General features: G+C 40.0%; 1 protein-coding gene across 6 annotated transcripts in view; it reads left to right on the top strand.

Annotated features, from left to right (window-relative positions):
* Positions 1-17,815, top strand: part of svilb (supervillin b) — a 45,495-nt gene that overhangs the window by 4,006 nt on the left and 23,674 nt on the right. For 2 of the 6 annotated variants that reach the window (XM_077557013.1, XM_077557011.1), the window contains exons 5-17: positions 140-285; positions 370-1,198; positions 2,010-3,125; positions 3,323-3,496; positions 3,579-3,616; positions 3,959-4,023; positions 4,090-4,226; positions 5,205-5,297; positions 7,405-7,636; positions 9,169-9,622; positions 12,488-12,959; positions 16,204-16,333; positions 16,533-16,589. In XM_077557013.1, coding sequence (XP_077413139.1) covers positions 140-285; positions 370-1,198; positions 2,010-3,125; positions 3,323-3,496; positions 3,579-3,616; positions 3,959-4,023; positions 4,090-4,226; positions 5,205-5,297; positions 7,405-7,636; positions 9,169-9,622; positions 12,488-12,959; positions 16,204-16,333; positions 16,533-16,589 — 3,943 coding nt within the window. Of the gene's footprint in view, positions 1-139; positions 286-369; positions 1,199-2,009; positions 3,126-3,322; positions 3,497-3,578; positions 3,617-3,958; positions 4,024-4,089; positions 4,227-5,204; positions 5,298-7,404; positions 7,637-9,168; positions 9,623-12,487; positions 12,960-16,203; positions 16,352-16,532; positions 16,590-17,815 lie in introns of all 6 variants that reach the window. The other 4 variants (XM_077557012.1, XM_077557010.1, XM_077557015.1 and 1 more) reach the window with 3 other exon arrangements.

Here is a 17,815-nt window from a genome sequence, read left to right as displayed (position 1 = left end):
ACTCACAAAGCGTGGTACAAATAAACTGACTTAAATGTTTTTTTTTTACGTGAGAGACCCCACACATGACAAGAAAAAAATTGGGGTGTACTGGAAATGGAATTTTTACCAAACAGCAAGCCTTTGCCTTTTATTTCAGGAAGGAGAGGATCGCCCGGCGTTTGGAAGGGATTGAAAGTGACCCGCCAGTCCTCCTGCCCGGCGGTTTGGTCGCCAACAGAATGCTGGAAGAGGATCCACCCCGATACACCCGGGCCTCGGACCCCTGCGAGCCTTGCGTGATGGGTGAGCTGACACCGGACTTTGCCGGACTTTGCCTGACTTTGTCAACTGAAAGATCACGGTGTCTTCGCTTATTTCCGACTGCAGTGAGGCGCTTCAGTCGAGAGGAGCTTGACGCACCCCAGAAGCCGGTGACATCACCGCAGCGCCAGGCCAGAGGAAGACTTAGCCGCACAGATCCGATGTTGGTGTACGTCGACCCTGTGGCGTTATCTTCCTCGTCGATGCCAGCGTCCGCACCCTCAGATTCTCCGAGTTCCAAGGCCGAACGCATCGCCCGCTACAAAGCCGAGAGACGGCGGCAGTTGTCGGAGCGGTACGGCATCCTCCTAGACCAGGAGGCGGATATTGATTACGCGCCACGCTACCGTGCCCGACTCGATCAAGATGCTGCTGCCGACGGACACTCAGCTCCAAAGAGAGATAGACCAGAAACAGAACCAACAGATAATGAAACCAGTGGCCCGTACCGGTCTGGTGTGGGAAAGGTTTATATGAGAACTCACCCAGACCTCGCACCCGCAGTTCCACCAGGCCCGGACAACACAAGCCAAGCTCCGGCCCTTACGCAAAACAGCATATTTTCTGAGCGGGAAAGAGCCATGAACGTGGAGAACTACCGGAGAGGTGGTGCTCAAGACCGTACATCGCGAATCAGGGCCCAGGAGCACCACGTGCCTCCACCCCAGCATCACCATCATCATCATCAGCAGCAGCAAAATCCCAAACACCACCACCACATAGACACGAACCATCCTGAGCCAAGTCCCAATTCCAGCAGGGACTACAGTGTCGCAGCGATACCCAGCTCGCCTCGCACTGCCCGCCGGGCTTCACTGCCGTCCACCCGCTACGGTATCTCACCTGGGGATTTGTTTATCGAGCAGCAGGCACAGAGCATCCTCAACAGGCAAGGGTGAGTTCATGAAAAGTCACCGGAATTTTGTCCTGGTCTCATGACTCAGGGCTCACTCCTTTCTCTTGCTTGGGATTTAGATGATCTGAGTAAAAAACATGTGTCTCAAAAATGATTTCAAAACCTTCCGTTTTTACATAGTTTCTGCAAAATTATGACATCATGTACGGAACAGTAGAGCCTATTCGTACAGACCACAAAGAAGATACTCCCTCCTTTAGACCTGTGTTTTCCAGCCTTTATTGATCCAAGGCAATATTTTACATTGGAAAAATTTCACACCACCAAACTCAAATATCAAAAAAAGTATACTTCTGATTTTAACCAAACACAGACATAACATCACATCACTAGCCTGACAGAACAGTTGACTATAATGACAAGTATCTGTGAACATTTGACATTGTCCGTAGCCTTGCTGTCCTGTCAAAGAGCGACTGCTTTCTCAACACAGACACAGAGTGTGATCCTCAGACATTCGTCGGCTGGTCTGCGAGGTATGACGTACCAGTATGAAGTAATGATCTCTTCATTAACTTCTACTGATCGCATAATCACCTCAGACGGTTTTGTTGCTAAGACTGACTCATTCCTAACAGACCTTACTTTTGCGATTGATTTGTCATTGGTAGTCTGTGGGTCAAATGAATCGACCGATACCGATCCTTTGAGGTTTCTACCGCAAACATAAAAAAAATCGGTTTGCAGTTTACCTACCTTACATCAAGATTGAAGTGCTTGACTGGCTAAACCCTTTTGAGGGTCTTTTTTTCATGCTTACTGATGTCCCTTGTACATTCCTTTCCCTAAGAATCAGAGGCAGTACACAGAGACCTCCTGAGTGGAGCGCAGACAGACACCACTGTGCCAGATACCGGACTCAGGAGAACCCACTCCCACACGGCCCGGAACTCAACCAGCACAGAACTGTTCCTCAGCCTCAGCCCAGTCAAGGTCACCCTCAGTCTGCTCAAAAGTATCACCCTGCTGTTGACCACCAAAACTTCCCAGTGTCTACTGGCAAACTCCACGGTCCCCCAGAAGTTCAACCACGAAGGCGAGTGAGCGCCGACCAAATCTACGCAGCCCACAAGGAGGCAAGATTGGAGACCCGGCAAGCCTCCAAAGAAGAAGTCCACACGGAAGGTTTGTTGAAGAGCCGAAAAGCGGTGCTGCCGTCCGAGATACGCAGACGGGAAAAGACGGCGGATGAAGTTCCCAGCAAACATACAGAGTGGCAAACCTACAGCCCAGAACAGAGGATAACGAGTCAAGGAGTGGAGGAGGACTGGCATTCACCGAGAGAGCGAAGGCGGGAGAGGAAGACAGAGAAGTTCCGAGAGCGAGGGAGGCACCGTCACTCGGGTCATGAGACTCACGAGGACAGAGTGGTAAGACCCGTGCACCCGGAGAATGTCTCTGAAACCGCCAACCAACCAGAGTCACTCGTGCTTCGGACAGAAACCAGAAGGGGTGCTGAAGAAGATCTTCACAGACAGCATCATTACAACCCCTCAAGTAAGCCTCAGGAGCCCAAAGGAGAAAACCAGACAAGACAAGAAGCTCATTCAAAGAGAGTGGACGAGGTTCGACAATTTGAACCCTCAGAACCTCAAAGGCAGCAAGAATTGCAGAGGAGTGACTCTGCTGTTTACCTTCAGAAGGTTTCTTCGTTACCTCAGGCCAAGCACAAAAGCACAGAGGCAGGCGGAGGGCCCAAACCCAAGGCCCGAACTCGCTCCATGTCAGACATCGGCATCAGCCAGCATTCTGTCATGTACCGGAGGGAGAGGGCTGCCGAGACCTCAGTCAGGCCTGTGCCTCCATCAGGGGTGGCTAATGGCGAGATGGGAACCTTGGACACCCGGGTGTCGGTGGCTCAGTTGCGACACTCTTACTTGGAGAACGCCAACAGAAAGCCTGACTTGTAGGTCCGCCGGCATGGGCTCTGCCGTGTTCCATCGCATGACTAACTAAGTGGAAATGTGTGTCAAAAAGGGTGTGCAAAGTTTTGGTCGCCTACCACTGCATGCGAACTATGGCTAATTGCTTACCACAATTGCTACATTTCCACCTTCAGCTGAACTTGTTCTCTCTCTCAATCTTTGTCTTTGTCAACTAAAGCGAGAGCAGCCAGTCCTCAGCAATGGAGGCGGACCCTGCGGCGAGTGGAATGGACCCCCAGGGGGAGCGGGCGGCTCGGAGGCCCCGCCGCTACATCACGCCGGGGGATGGCCGCACATCGGAAAGGAGTCGGACTCAACCCATCACGTCTGCGGAACGTCTGGAGACTGACAGGTGCGAGAGGAAGTCCTCACAGAAACTTTGAGAGTTAAAATCCTGATTGGATGTTGAAATGCTTTCACTTTTATTTTCACAGGTCTCATCTCAGTCCAGCACAGCTGCAAGATATCGAAGGTGATTTGTAATGCATTGGCCTAACCCTAATCCCTGATTTGAAAATATATCCCTTAATTGAAAGGCTAACTTGAAACGCTAGGGTTAATGTTAGGGTTAGAATTTCTATTATTCAATTCTAACCATGAAATTTGAAAATCTAGCCCTGGCTGAAACCCTACTTTGAGACCACCCTAATCTAGCGTAAAACACCACGTGAGATAACTTAATTTGAAACCCTAACCCTTTATTTGACACCCGAAACCCTGGTTTGAAGCCTAACCTAATCTAAAATTAAAAAAAAAAAACACAAAACTAACCATGACTTAAAACCCTATTTTTTTTTACTCTTTCGCTTTATAGTGGATGAAGAAAAACTGGACGAGCGAGCCAAGATGAGTGTGGCGGCCAAGAGGTCTCTTTTCAGGGTAAGGAGCTTCCACATCTTCAAGTCATGTTGCGTCTGAAAGTCGCCATTTCCCTGCTCTTGTCAGGAGTTGGAGAAGACTTCGGAGGGTGGCGTCCCCAAGCCTCGCTCCCGAAACGCTGCTGTGGAACGTCGTCTGCGGAGGGTCCAGGACCGCTCGCACACTCAGCCCGTCACCAGTAAGGAAGTGGTCGACGCTAACAGGTAGGAACACTTTGACGTTCTTGTAACCAGTGATGCAAAGTACAAATACTTTCTTAATAAAAACTACATAATAACCATTTGGATCTTCATGGTTCTCATTTGGTGGTATGAGCTAAAGGTTTGCTATAGAACTACAAGGAACGTGTGCTAAATTGTACCCAAGAGCGCGTTCTCAATGCGTACAAGGTGAAGAATCACATTTGGGTGCTATGTATACCCTTTATTTTTAAGTTTAAACACCCTAGTAAAAAATGGATCTATGACGTCTACAGCCGTCAATGGCAGTGAATGAGTTAAGTACAGATACTTGAGTAAATATAGACTGGTAAAAATACAAGTGGTGATTCAACACCTTATGTAAAAGTGAAAAAGTGCACACTCAGAAATGTGAAAGTGAATTTTTAACTACTGAACACAAAATAGCTTCCCTCTTTTGAGTTAACTCATTCACCGCCATTGCCGGCAATAGACGTCAAAAATTCATTTGAACTATTTCTATTAGTTTTCCACTTTTTCCACTTTTGTTAATAAGAGTATGAAAATAAAAATTATACGTTTAGAACGGATATAAAATTTGTGATTAATCGTGAGTTAATTATTAAAGTCATGTGATTAATTATAATTAAAAAATGTAATCGCCTTGCGATTTGAAAAAAGGCGCCAGGAGATATTTTTTTTTAATTGTAATTATTCGCATGACTTCACTAGTTAACTCACGATTAATCACAAATTTTATATCTGTCCTAAATGTACAATAAAAAAATTCTAGTTTTTCGCACTCTTGTTAACAAAAAGGGGGAAAAAAATGTTAAACTAATACAAATAGTTAAAATGAATTTTTGACGTCTATAGCCGTCAATGGCAGTGAATGAGTTAATCACGGAATGTGCGTACTACTGCCACCTGTACCTGCAGCAAATGTTGCTTGTGCACCCGCAGTTCTTTGCTTCATTCAAGTTTTTTTTTCTCCACTTTAAGTGAGCCTTCCACATCATCACACACTGTGGGAAGCCAAACCAGCACCAGCACCAGCAGTTCAGCTGTTGTCAGCACCACTGTGACCACCATCAGGTAACACGACACAATGACAAAGATGTCATGGAAATGCAAGAGAACATGTGATCACACACAATTTGTCTTGGCGACGCAGCATGCGGCTCATCGCTACTATAATATCTCTATTGAGAAGATTTTTTTTTTCACTCTGCGGCCCCTTGGCGGTCACGATGCTGATGTCCCACCGTCCAACCCTCATGAGCGCCCTGCTACACCTTATAGGGGAAGGAAGCAGCTGTGTACACATTAACTCAGCAGTGATGATCCCCAGCATTCCCGCTTGCTGCATTCCTCGCATTCTTACAAGATCCACATGTCAGAAGTTGGGCACCAGAAACAAATAAACGCTAAACCTTCCCATCTCATTACACACAATTCTCAACCAGTGATTTGTTGCGCAACTTCATCTGACGTAAATCATAAAAACTGGATGATGCTCACTGTGACATTGGGTTAATATTATTCCGTTGTTTGTCTTTGAAACCCTAACCATTTTTTTGTAAGCGTAACCCAGGCTTGAAATCCTAATTTGGAACCCTAAACCTGGCTTGAAACTGCACTTTTGGCTTCAAAGCCTACTAAAAACCCATAATACTTGTTTGATTATTAAATTAAAACCCTCGTTTTGTCTTGGAACTCCAATGTAAAACCTTAATTTCCTGTTTGAAATGCTAATTTGAAACCCTCATTTTGGAGTTAAATTCCAAATTGATACCATACGTCATATTCGAACCCATAACACTTTCTTGAAATCCAAACTCCTGACTTGAAACCCTAACTTTGTCTTCAAAATAGAGCTGTCAAACAATGACTCTTTTAATCCGATTAATCACATCTTAGAATTTTGATTAATCACGATTAATCGCTTAATTAAAAAAGGCTTTTTTACCTAAAAAAAAAATTCCCGCCAAATTTAAGGAGCACCTGTTATGTGTTAATTATTTTGACATTTAATGTTATGAGGATGTCTTCAATCAGTTAATTACATGCATAATTTAAAACAAAAAAAAATGACGCCAATATTTTGACTAGAACAAATATTCTGAATGTCACACGCAAACATTTATTAAATGCTTTACTTTTTTTATTAAATGCTTTACTTTAATGCAAGTTATGTTTATTGTGCTACCTTTAACGTAACCATCCGCTGTCAGCTAAAGGATCAACTGCGATCAAAATTAATAATGTGATTTTTTTTGCGTTAATACATGATTGATGTGATAATTTTTTGTGATTAATTAATTAGTTAACGCTTTAACTTTGACAGCACTACCTCAAAACTAAATATAAATCCATAATCTTCGCTTGAAACCCTAAATTAAAACCCTAACTCTTGTTTGAAATCCAATTGTAAAACCTTTAAACTTTAAACCTTAACCCTTTTTTTGAAACCCTAACCAACGTTTGAAACCCGAATTTCAACCCCAAGAAGGAAAACCCTAACATGAGACGCTACCTTGGCTTCAAACTTTCATATAAAACCTAGATCCTTATTTGAAAATCTTGAAACTATAATCCTTTTAAAAACGGTTTTTAAACCCTAAATTGAAACCCAAACCTATTTTTTAAACCCCACCCCAAACTTGAAACCCTGATTTGACACCTTAACCTTGACTTCAAACTCTATTTTGAAACTCTAAACCTTATTTGAAACCCTAACTTTGAAACCTCAGCCAAACTTTAATTTTAAACCCTAAACTCTTGCTGAAAACGATTCCGATAATTCTGATAACGATCACATGGATTATCGGCACATTTTTCAGTTTTAGAGCTTCTATTTTCCTTTCTCAGTAAAATAACCCTAACTCAAACCCTAACTTTGAAACTCAAATCCTTTAAAAAAAAATTTTTTTTTTAAATAAACTCTAAGCCAGGCTTGAAATTTTAGTTTGTGACCTAACCTCCAGATGTCAGAAGTTGGGCACCGAAACCAAGAAAACGTTCACCACACATTCTACAAACGTATCACACTAATTTCTTTCACAGCTTTATGAAGCATAACTGTAACAGGGCTGGACTGGCCCTCTGGCGTACAGGGCAGATGCCCGGTGGGCCGGCGTCTTTTAAGTCATTTCTCAGTGTGTTTAGCTTCAATTTCTTAATACTCGGACCGTGGTCTCAGTGTCCAAGCAGCTCCGGCCCCCCAGGAAAGGGTCCAGGAGACTCAGCGCGATGAGACCTCTGAGGTGGAGGGGGACGACCTATCTACACTCAGCTTGGCTGAGAAGATGGCCCTCTTCGACCGACTCGCCCATCCCGCCGAAGAGGCGGCGGCGAAGAGTGACACCTCTCGCCAGCGCCGCACGCTGGCCCGCTTTCAGACGCAGCCCATCACTCAGGGCGAGGTGGAACAGGTAACATCATAAACTAAGCTAAGCTATGCTAAGCTAAGTTTTTAGTTGGTGTTTCAGGATCAAGGTTACAATGCCTTTTAAGTTGATCCTGAAATTTTTACCCGACAACCTAACATCCTTCACTTTTAACCTTTTCATTTGAACTGCTTTTAATGTTACATTATATTCCATAAATAAGCAGCCGGTGTCCTCACAGGTGTCTGAGCCTCCTGTTGGCTCGTCAGTCGACCAAATTGAGTCCAAGGAGGAAGAACATGTAAGGTCCCTAAATCTGATGGATGCATTTGAATGAGCTAATTAGAAAGCTGCATCTTGTCTGGATTTGGATCGACCTGGCCTCGTTGCTGTCCCAAACGTACATGATTGGCATACAACACACGGCGGTGGTGTTGTCATGTGACTCACTGTCGTAAAGTTTGTTTACTTCAGCTGCCTCTGTTAGTTGCTGGGTTAGTGCATAACAAGCATGAGGTGTCTTACTAGGGAAATGGTGCATGTTAGTTGCAGGGTGTACCGATATCTTGTCCACTTCTACTTGCTGTAGGTAATAGATTTGTGTTTTTTTTTTCGGTATTCACATATTAGAGGTGTCCCAATACTTTTGCCCAAACCTCAGATTTTCACTTTTTTTTTTTTTTTTTTTGGGTAACTTAGATATAACAAAGCTAAACAACAAACGTACATTTGGTCATCAGTTTCACATTACAGGAAAAATAATTCATCAATTACAGGTCTTTTTTTTTTTTAGAGAGAGAAATGGTTCAAGAGTAACTTTTTTTGATTTACAATACTTTTGTTCAAATTCCAATTTTTTTCTTCCTGTGCATCAATAATTTTGTCAAAACTCCACAATTTCTTCACTTTTTAAATTCTTGTACGTGTCCCAATACTTTTGGCCAAACTCCACTTCTTCACTTATTGTGAGTGTCCCAATACTTTTCTCCAAATTCCAATATTTTCTTCCTGTGCATCAATCATTTTGTCAAAACTACACAATTTCTTCACTTTTTAGATTCTTGTACCTGTCCCAATACTTTTATCCAAATTCAAATTTTTACTTCCTGTGTATCAATAATTTTGTCAAAACGCCACAATTTCTTCCCTTTTTAAATTCTTGTACGTGTCCCAATACTTTTGGCCAAACTCCACTTCTTCACTTATTGTCAGTGTCTCAATACTTTTGTCCAAATTCCAAATTTTTCTTCCTGTGCATCAATAATTTTGTCAAAACTCCACAATTTCTTCACTTTTTAAATTCTTGTACGTGTCCCAATACTTTTGGCCAAACTCCACTTCTTCACTTATTGTCAGTGTCCGTCCCAATACTTTTGTCAAAAGTCCACATTGTCTTCACTTATTAGTTCTTTTAGGTGTCCCAATACTTTTGTCCAAACTCAAATTTTTTCTTCTTCTGCATCAATAATTTTGTCCAAACTCCACATTTTCTTCACTTTTTAAATACTCAATACTTTTGGTCATATTTATGAGTTCTAATTTTTTGTTGTGTTTTTTTAAAATTTTTTATCTTATAGTTAAAACATAGCAGCCAAGTCAAACTAGAGCCCCTCCCCGCCTCGGTGGTCCGCTCTGTGGCAGCTGCCCCCTCCCATGCTTCCATCACCACGGTAACCGTGACGCCTGCGTGCAGCAGCAGCAGCAGCACTATCGTCTGCGAGGGGAGCTCCACCACCCAACAACGGACCCCTACCACCACCGCGGACCACCAGGAGAGGGCATCGCGCTACCTCTCCATGACCCAGAGCGCGGGGGACCCGTGCCACCCCAAGCTCCTCCCCAATAGCTCTGAGGGGGCTCTCCCTTCTTCCGTCACTCTTCGCCGGCATCAGGCGCAGGCGGACGACAAGGAGGAGGCGCATCCCGGCCCGAAAGCCCTCGGAGATACCCGGGAGGAGAACGCGGCGGAAGGGGGAGGAGGAAGACACCACCCGGGAGACGGCGACACCCGCAGCCAAGAACGACTCTCAGGTAGGAGCGGGGAAAAAAAGCGGAGAAAGGGCGGTGGACTCTCCTCATTATCCTCATTGTGCTCCCACGCATCATTGCGCGACGTGATGGAGGGGGTGGGGGGGGTGGTGCAGGGGCAGGGTGGCAGAGAGAGAGAGCGAGGCACCTCATTAATATTCCGCCGTACCGTGTGGATCTCTTTGTCCCCAAAGAGATGGAGCTAGCGGCACATTTTCTTAAAGGTGACCGGTCGCCGTCAGTCGGATTACACCAACTGGTTATGTAAGGACACAATAGAAGCGTTTTACAATCCGGCTGCCATTAGAAGGGCAATCGGTCACTTGAATTGGTTTTACTGGGTCAGACTAACCTCCGCCAAGGCAGATCAGCACCAAACCAGACGACAACATTTTGAGGCTTTAACTCATTCACTGCCATTGACGGCTATTGACGTCAAAAATTCATTTGAACTATTTCTATTAGTTTAACATTTTTTCCACTTTTGTTAACAAGAGTATGAAAACCTAAAAATGTTTGATTGTACATTTAGAACAGGTATAACATTTGTAATTAATTGTGAGTTAACTACTGAAGTCATGCAATTAATTAAAAATTGTAATCGCCTGACGCCCCTAAGTTTTAATAATCTTTTCTTATTTTTTTTAAATCACGTCAAGCGATTATATATTTTAATTGTAATTAATCGCATGACTTCACTGATTAACTCATGATTAATCACAAATTTTATATCTGTTCTAAATGTACAATAAAAAAACGTTTTTCTAGGTTTTCATACTTTTGTTAACAAAAGTGGAATTTTTTTAATACTAATGGAAATAGTTAAAATGATTTTTTTAACGTCTTTAGCCGTCAATGGCAGTGAATGAGTTATTTGTAATTAATCGCATGACTTCACTGATTAACTCATGATTAATCACAAATTTGATATCTGTTCTAAATGTACAATTAAAAAAAAAAATTCTAGGTTTTCATACTTTTGTTAACAAAAGTGGATTTTTTATATACTAATAGAAATAGTTAAAAAAAATTTTTTTACGTATTTAGCCGTCAATGGCAGTGAATGAGTTATTTGTAATTAATCGCATGACTTCACTGATTAACTCATGATTAATCACAAACTTTATATCTGTTCTAAATGTACAATAAAAAAATGTTTTTCTAGGTTTTCATACTTTTGTTAACAAAAGTGGATTTTTTTTTATACTAATAGTAATAGTTAAAATTATTATTTTTTTTTTTTACGTCTTTAGCTGCAATGACAGTGAATGAGTTTTAAGCACCAATTCAGTAATTAATCAATGATAATGTAGCAATGTGTTAGCTACAAATACAGGGCAATCCACTTCTTCCTTGAAAATCATGCTATGTTGTTTTTGGTTCAATCAAAATGTAACAATACAGAATACACGCACAATATGTGGAAACTCACATCGTTGTTTCCCAATGAGAACACCCACGGGTCACGGTTTTCCTACTTTCCTATTGCAGAGCGTCCAATTCGGTCGCATTACTCGGTGTGCAGCAGTCTTTACGGGTTAGACTTAATGGTTAGGGTTTGGCATAACATTTAAAAAAGCAGGTGTCAGCAACCTTTACTTTCAAAAGAGACATTTGAGGCCAAATAAAAACCCCAAAATCTGTCTGGAGCCCAAAACATTTGAACGTGGTGAGGAACGAAACAGTGTGTTAGTGTCTAGTTTAGTCTGGTCTAGTGTACTGAGGGCCCAAGACCTAATTAGAGAAGAAAAATCTGCAGCATCCAATACTTTGAGATAAAAAAAATTCTACTTTTCGTCTTTTTATGTTGTCATTTTTCATACTTAATTTTTCATACATTTTTGGACTTTATTGCCTTTCTGTCAAATTTTTATGGATATATTATTGTATATTCCTGTTTTTTTTTGGTCATATTTCCTGCCTTTTTTGCTATCAGTTTTCTGACATTTTTGGCAATTTTGTGGACATTTTATAGGTAATTTTTTTTACTTTTCCTCATCCTTTTTGGACATTTTGTGGTCATTTTAAAATTTTAAACCTTTTTTCCCTCTTTTTCTGACAACTAAAACATTTGGACTCTTTTTTTCTTTTTTCCTTTTTCTTTTTCTGAATATATATATATATATATATATATATTTATTTATTTATTTATTTATTTATTTATTTTCGGAGAAGTGAACCCACGCCAACCTGCAATTTTCATGTATAATTAATACCTTTAAAAACAAATGTTTCCACTTGCTGTCGACTGAAGATGACATCACCTGTGCTGAGGTAACGACCAATCACGGCTCACTTGTTTTCTGGGTCAGCAAACTGAGCCATGATTGGTCGTTACCTACTTCCTCAGCACAGGTGATGTCATCTTCAGTCAACATATATATATATATATATATATATATATATATATATATATATATATATATATATATATATATATATATATATATATATATATATATATTTATTTATTTATTTATTTTCGGGGAAGTGAACCCACGCCAGCCTGCAATTTTCATGTATAATTAATACCTTTAAAAACAAATGTTTCCACTTGCTGTCGACTGAAGATGACATCACCTGTGCTGAGGAAATAGGTAACGACCAATCACGGCTCACCTGTTTTCTGGGTCAGCAAACTGAGCCATGATTGGTTGTTACCTACTTCCTCAGCACAGGTGATGTCATCTTCAGTCGACAGCAAGTGGAAAAAAAAAACGTTTTTAAAGGTATTAATTGTACATGCAAAATAATTCTGGATAAATGATTAACTTTTTACTTCTGAAAATGGCTCAATGAGTCAAGTATCTCTTTAATGTTGTGGATTATGGGTTAGCCAGACATATATTTTGTGCGTTATCCTTTCAGACCCGCTGGATGGCACCGCACCACTGAGACCATCGATAACCAAAGTGTCGTCCACGACAACATCCCAAGTGTCAAGCATCCAGCAGATCTATCCTGTCATTCAGCCTCCCCCAACTCCACCCAAACCTTTCCCGCTTCAGACCCACGCGGAGCCACCCAAGTCCCAATTATACACCCAACCATCCCAGTCCCCGCCAACGTATCCCAAACCGGCCACTCAGCCCCAGCAGAGCCAAGCCAAAACTCAGGAATTCCTCCCTCAGCCTCCACCCAAACTTCAGGTGCCTCCACCCACGCCGCCAAAACCTCAGGGCTTCCCCCAAGCGCTGGTCAAGTCTCAGTCGCTGCCGCTGGAGCACAGCGACGACTACAACAAGCTCAGCGTTCATTCGATCGATCAGCTGTCGCCCACGGGTTCCGCGGACCGGCTGCCGTACGGCATGTCCAGCAAACAGATGTCCATCAAGGAGAGGTGAGGATGCCAGATGTTGCCAGTCAAAATGCCAAGATTGGATTTCTCTCTTTAGAGGGTTTCTCTATTGATCTCACCTTGGCACCAAAAATGTCACAGTATGTCACAACCTACTCTAACACATTCACTGCCGTTGACGGCTATAAACGTCAAAAATTCATTTGAACTATTTTTATTAGTTTCATTGTACATTTAGTTTTGTACATGAAATTTGTGATTAATCGCAAGTTAAGTAGTGAAGTCAAGCGATGAATTACGATTAAAAGCTTTAATCGCCTGACGCCCCGAATTTTTAATAATATTTTCTCTTTTTTTTTCTTTTTTTTATTCATTCACTGCCGTTGACGGCTATAAACGTCAACAATTAATTTGAACTATTTCTAGTAGTTTAACATTTTTTTCCCATTTTTGTTAACAAGAATTTTTTTTATTGTACATATAGAATTTGTGATTAATCGTGAGTAACCCTAACCCTAACTAGGGAAGTCATGCGATTAATTAAGATTACAAATTGTAATCGCCTGATGCCTGATGAATTTTTACTACTCTTTTCTTTCTTTTTTTATCCATAAATTTTTATTTATTTAATTTTTTATCTTTTTTTTTTTTTAAAGAAAAGATTATTAAAAATTAGGGGCGTCAGGCGATTACAATTTTTAATCGTAATTAATCGCATGACCTCACTAGTTAACTCACGATTAATCACAAATTTTATATTTGTTCTAAATGTACAATATTTTTTTTTCTAGGTTTTCATACTCTTGTTAACAAAAGTGGGAAAAATGTATTACTAATAGAAATAGTTAAAATTAATTTTTGACGTTTATAGCCGTCAGTGGCAGTGAATGAGTTAATTATGGTGAAAAACGTTTGTGTTATTTAGTCACTGTATTTTTGTGGCGCCCCAGCTGCCAGAAATTTACCGTTTTTGTAACATGTTTTTTTTTTTTTTTTACAGTGTGGGTTATGACTGATTTACTGCATATTGATTAAAACATGCCATCCCTTGTTTAGGGTTAGTTGTTTTTTTGGGGGGGTGTTTTTAGGTGTTAAAGTTCATAAATTGTACTAAATGCATTTTGGGTGAGAGTGAGTGTCCGATGTAGCTGTCTTTTAAGAAGTAGTTGAAAATGAGCTCCTTTTGCTTTTTTGGGTCCACGTTCGGGAGACGTGATGACACACTTTCTCCTCGATGAGCTTTCCTCGTCCACTTGTGCTTGATGTGACCTGAATTATCACCCTTGAGTGCTTGCCTTCTCGTGAACTATAAGAGTGGTAGCAGAAGAAGCACAGTGGATATAAGAAGTCAACATATCTACATTCAAGAATTTATTTTAGGGGGGAGTAAAATAAATATTTGAAATAATGTGGTTGCATAAGTGTACACACCCTTTCATAACAGGGGATTTTCACTTATTATAGGTGTCCCAGTACTTTTGCCAGAGCTTCAGATTTTCACTTCCCAGGTTACGTTAATTCTGAACACAGCCACATCCTAGTTCCAAGAGGGTGTGCACATTTGTGCAACAGCATTATTTCATTTGTTAGTTTTTTCTTCGTTTGACAATATTTTTAAGCAACTTCAATTGAATTGTGCAGGTTATAGGTCACATTACAAGTGGAAAGTTCTGATTAGGTTTTTTTTGTTCTACATTCAAGAACTTATTTTAGGGGGGAGTAAAATAAATATTTGAAATAATGTGGTTGCATAAGTGTACACACCCTTTTATAACAGGGGATTTTCACTTATTATAGGTGTCCCAGTACTTTTGCCAGAGCTTCAGATTTTCACTTCCCAAGTTACGTTAATTCTGAACACAGCCACATCCTAGTTCCAAGAGGGTGTGCACATTTGTGCAACCGCATTATTTCATTTGTTAGTTTTTTCTTCTTTTGACAATATTTTTAAGCAACTTCAATTGAATTGTGCAGGTTATAGGTCACATTACAAGTGGAAAGTTCTGATTAGGTTTTTTTTGTTCTACATTCAAGAACTTATTTTAGGGGGGAGTAAAATAAATATTTGAAATAATGTGGTTGCATAAGTGTACACACCCTTTTATAACAGGGGATTTTCACTTATTATAGGTGTCCCAGTACTTTTGCCAGAGCTTCAGATTTTCACTTCCCAAGTTACGTTAATTCTGAACACAGCCACATCCTAGTTCCAAGAGGGTGTGCACATTTGTGCAACCGCATTATTTCATTTGTTAGTTTTTTCTTCTTTTGACAATATTTTTAAGCAACTTCAATTGAATTGTGCAGGTTATAGGTCACATTACAAGTGGAAAGTTCTGATTAGGTTTTTTTTGTTCTACATTCAAGAACTTATTTTAGGGGGGAGTAAAATAAATATTTGAAATAATGTGGTTGCATAAGTGTACACACCCTTTTATAACAGGGGATTTTCACTTATTATAGGTGTCCCAGTACTTTTGCCAGAGCTTCAGATTTTCACTTCCCAAGTTACGTTAATTCTGAACACAGCCACATCCTAGTTCCAAGAGGGTGTGCACATTTGTGCAACCGCATTATTTCATTTGTTAGTTTTTTCTTCTTTTGACAATATTTTTAAGCAACTTCAATTGAATTGTGCAGGTTATAGGTCACATTACAAGTGGAAAGTTCTGATTAGGTTTTTTTTGTTCTACTGATCATCTTCGTGATCCTCATCATTTGACATCATTTTCTATCATGTTTTTGTCAAATTTTTTATTTATCACTAAAACTTTGCATTTGAATTGATATACTCTTTATTAGGGCTGTACAAAAATCGAAATCTCAATTATTGCACTCCACAATTACAAAATCAGCATAATATTAAAAAAAAAGATTTTTAATCCTAATTTTTGAGTTGTTTAATTTTTTATATTTGCACCTTTTTTAATTGTAAAACAACTAATTTAATAAATTTTGTTTCATCCAAAAGGAACATGCATAATTCTAGTGTTCTAAATTATTTTATTTGTCTTAATATTTTTGTATGTTTAACATTTGCTTTTTTTGTACCAAAAAATTAATCATCGTCCTAATCGTGATTTTAATTATTACCAAAAATAATTGTGATTAATATTTTCTTCATAATCTAGCATCCCTACACTTTATCTTCATGGAAGGCAAATCAGAATAAACACGACCCCGATGCATGCAAACTGTAACAGCATTTCATGTTTTGGAGGCGCGACCCTCAACAGGCGAGGGTTTTATATCACATATTTCAAAAGTGTTTGCGCGTTTGTGCCAGAGTGGCCCTGCTGAAGAAGAGCGGCGAGGAGGATTGGAGGAACCGAATCAACAAGAAACAGGAAGTGGCAAAGGTGGCGTTCACCGAGGCGCCCCAGCGACAAGAGGCGGAGCCGACGCATCAGAAGAAGGTGCGGCGTCAACACACGGTGACAATAAAGACTTCATATCATGCATTTGTCATATGCATTACATATTGCCTGCTATATTAAATTTGTCAAAAAAGACAAACCCCTTGGTGAAGACCACCCTCCCCAAATATCGCCGGCTCTCTAACCGCCCCTTGTTTCCTCCCTGCACCCCCCCCCCCACAACCCCCCTCCCTCTCAGGAGGAAGAGGTGGTCATCCATGACCACTCTGAAGTGTGCGTGTCAGATCAGCTGTGGGTAAGCCAATCGCCTTTAAGTGGGCGGCCGTGTCATCCAATTACATTTGTAGATTGAATGCACTTCCTTTGCCTGCTAGTTGGCGCACTGGCCTGACTATGTGGAATAGAATTGTGTTCTGGAGGTTTTTTTTTTTTTGCTTGGAACGCAAAATTTTATAGCAACAAGTCTATCATGAGTTTCAAGACGCCATGCCTGAAAATACACAAGATGCTGTTTTGGTTTAAAAGTAGGAGTAACAAAATTAGTGCATTCATTTCTTGTTAATTTAAAGTTCCTTTAACGCCACAAATTTTTGTTAAACGCGCGATTAACTCATTCACTGGCATTGACGGCTATAGACATCAAAAATTCATTTGAACTATTTCTATTAGTTTAACATTTTTTCCCACGTTTGTTAACAAGAGTATGAAAACCTAGAATTTTTTTATTGTACATTTAAAACAGATATAAAAATGTTGATTAATCGTGAGTTAACTAGTGACTCTATGCGATTAATTACGTTTTTAAATAAATTTATAATAATAATACATTTTTAATCGACTGACATCCCTAATTTTTTGTATTTTTTTTTTAATCACGTCAGGCGATTACTCAAGATTAATTACACATTTTATATCTGTTATAAATGTACAATAAAACGTTTTTCTATGTTTTCATACTCTTGTTAACAAAAGTGGAAAAAATGTTAAACTAATTGAAATAGTTCAAATGTATTTTTGACATCTATAGCCGTCAATGGCAGTGAATGAGTTAATTACCGCTCCTTACTTGGAAAGCCTGTACTGGGGTAATTCCAGTCGCAACGCAGAAGACACGTCCACGTCAAAATGTAGCAGTAATGAATTTAATAATACTGCATATATTTGTGGAGACTGGGGTCAAGTTGTCATTTACAATTTTAAAAATGTGCAGAAGTTCACAAGTTACTTCATGTTAAGGATTAGATAGCTCTTAACATGAAAAGAAAAATGCACCAATGTCTTACAAATGCAATTATGCCATCTAGTGGCAGAAAAAATACCTCAATATCACACTAGTTTTTTTACAGTACAGTACATCCTTTAAATTTTAACTAAATTTTATGAATTATTATTAAATTACTGTATCGCTGACCAAAAAATGCAGCCATATTTCTATTAGTTTAACTTTTTTTCCACTTATATGTTAACAGCAGTATGAAAACTATTTTTTTTTTAAATCATTGTACATTTTATTGTACATTT

The sequence above is a fragment of the Vanacampus margaritifer genome, chromosome 2, assembly GCF_051991255.1.
Source record: "Vanacampus margaritifer isolate UIUO_Vmar chromosome 2, RoL_Vmar_1.0, whole genome shotgun sequence".
Classification (NCBI taxonomy): domain Eukaryota; kingdom Metazoa; phylum Chordata; class Actinopteri; order Syngnathiformes; family Syngnathidae; genus Vanacampus; species Vanacampus margaritifer.
Note: the sequence above shows the minus strand (reverse complement) of the source record. Positions and strands in the feature narration are given on the sequence as shown.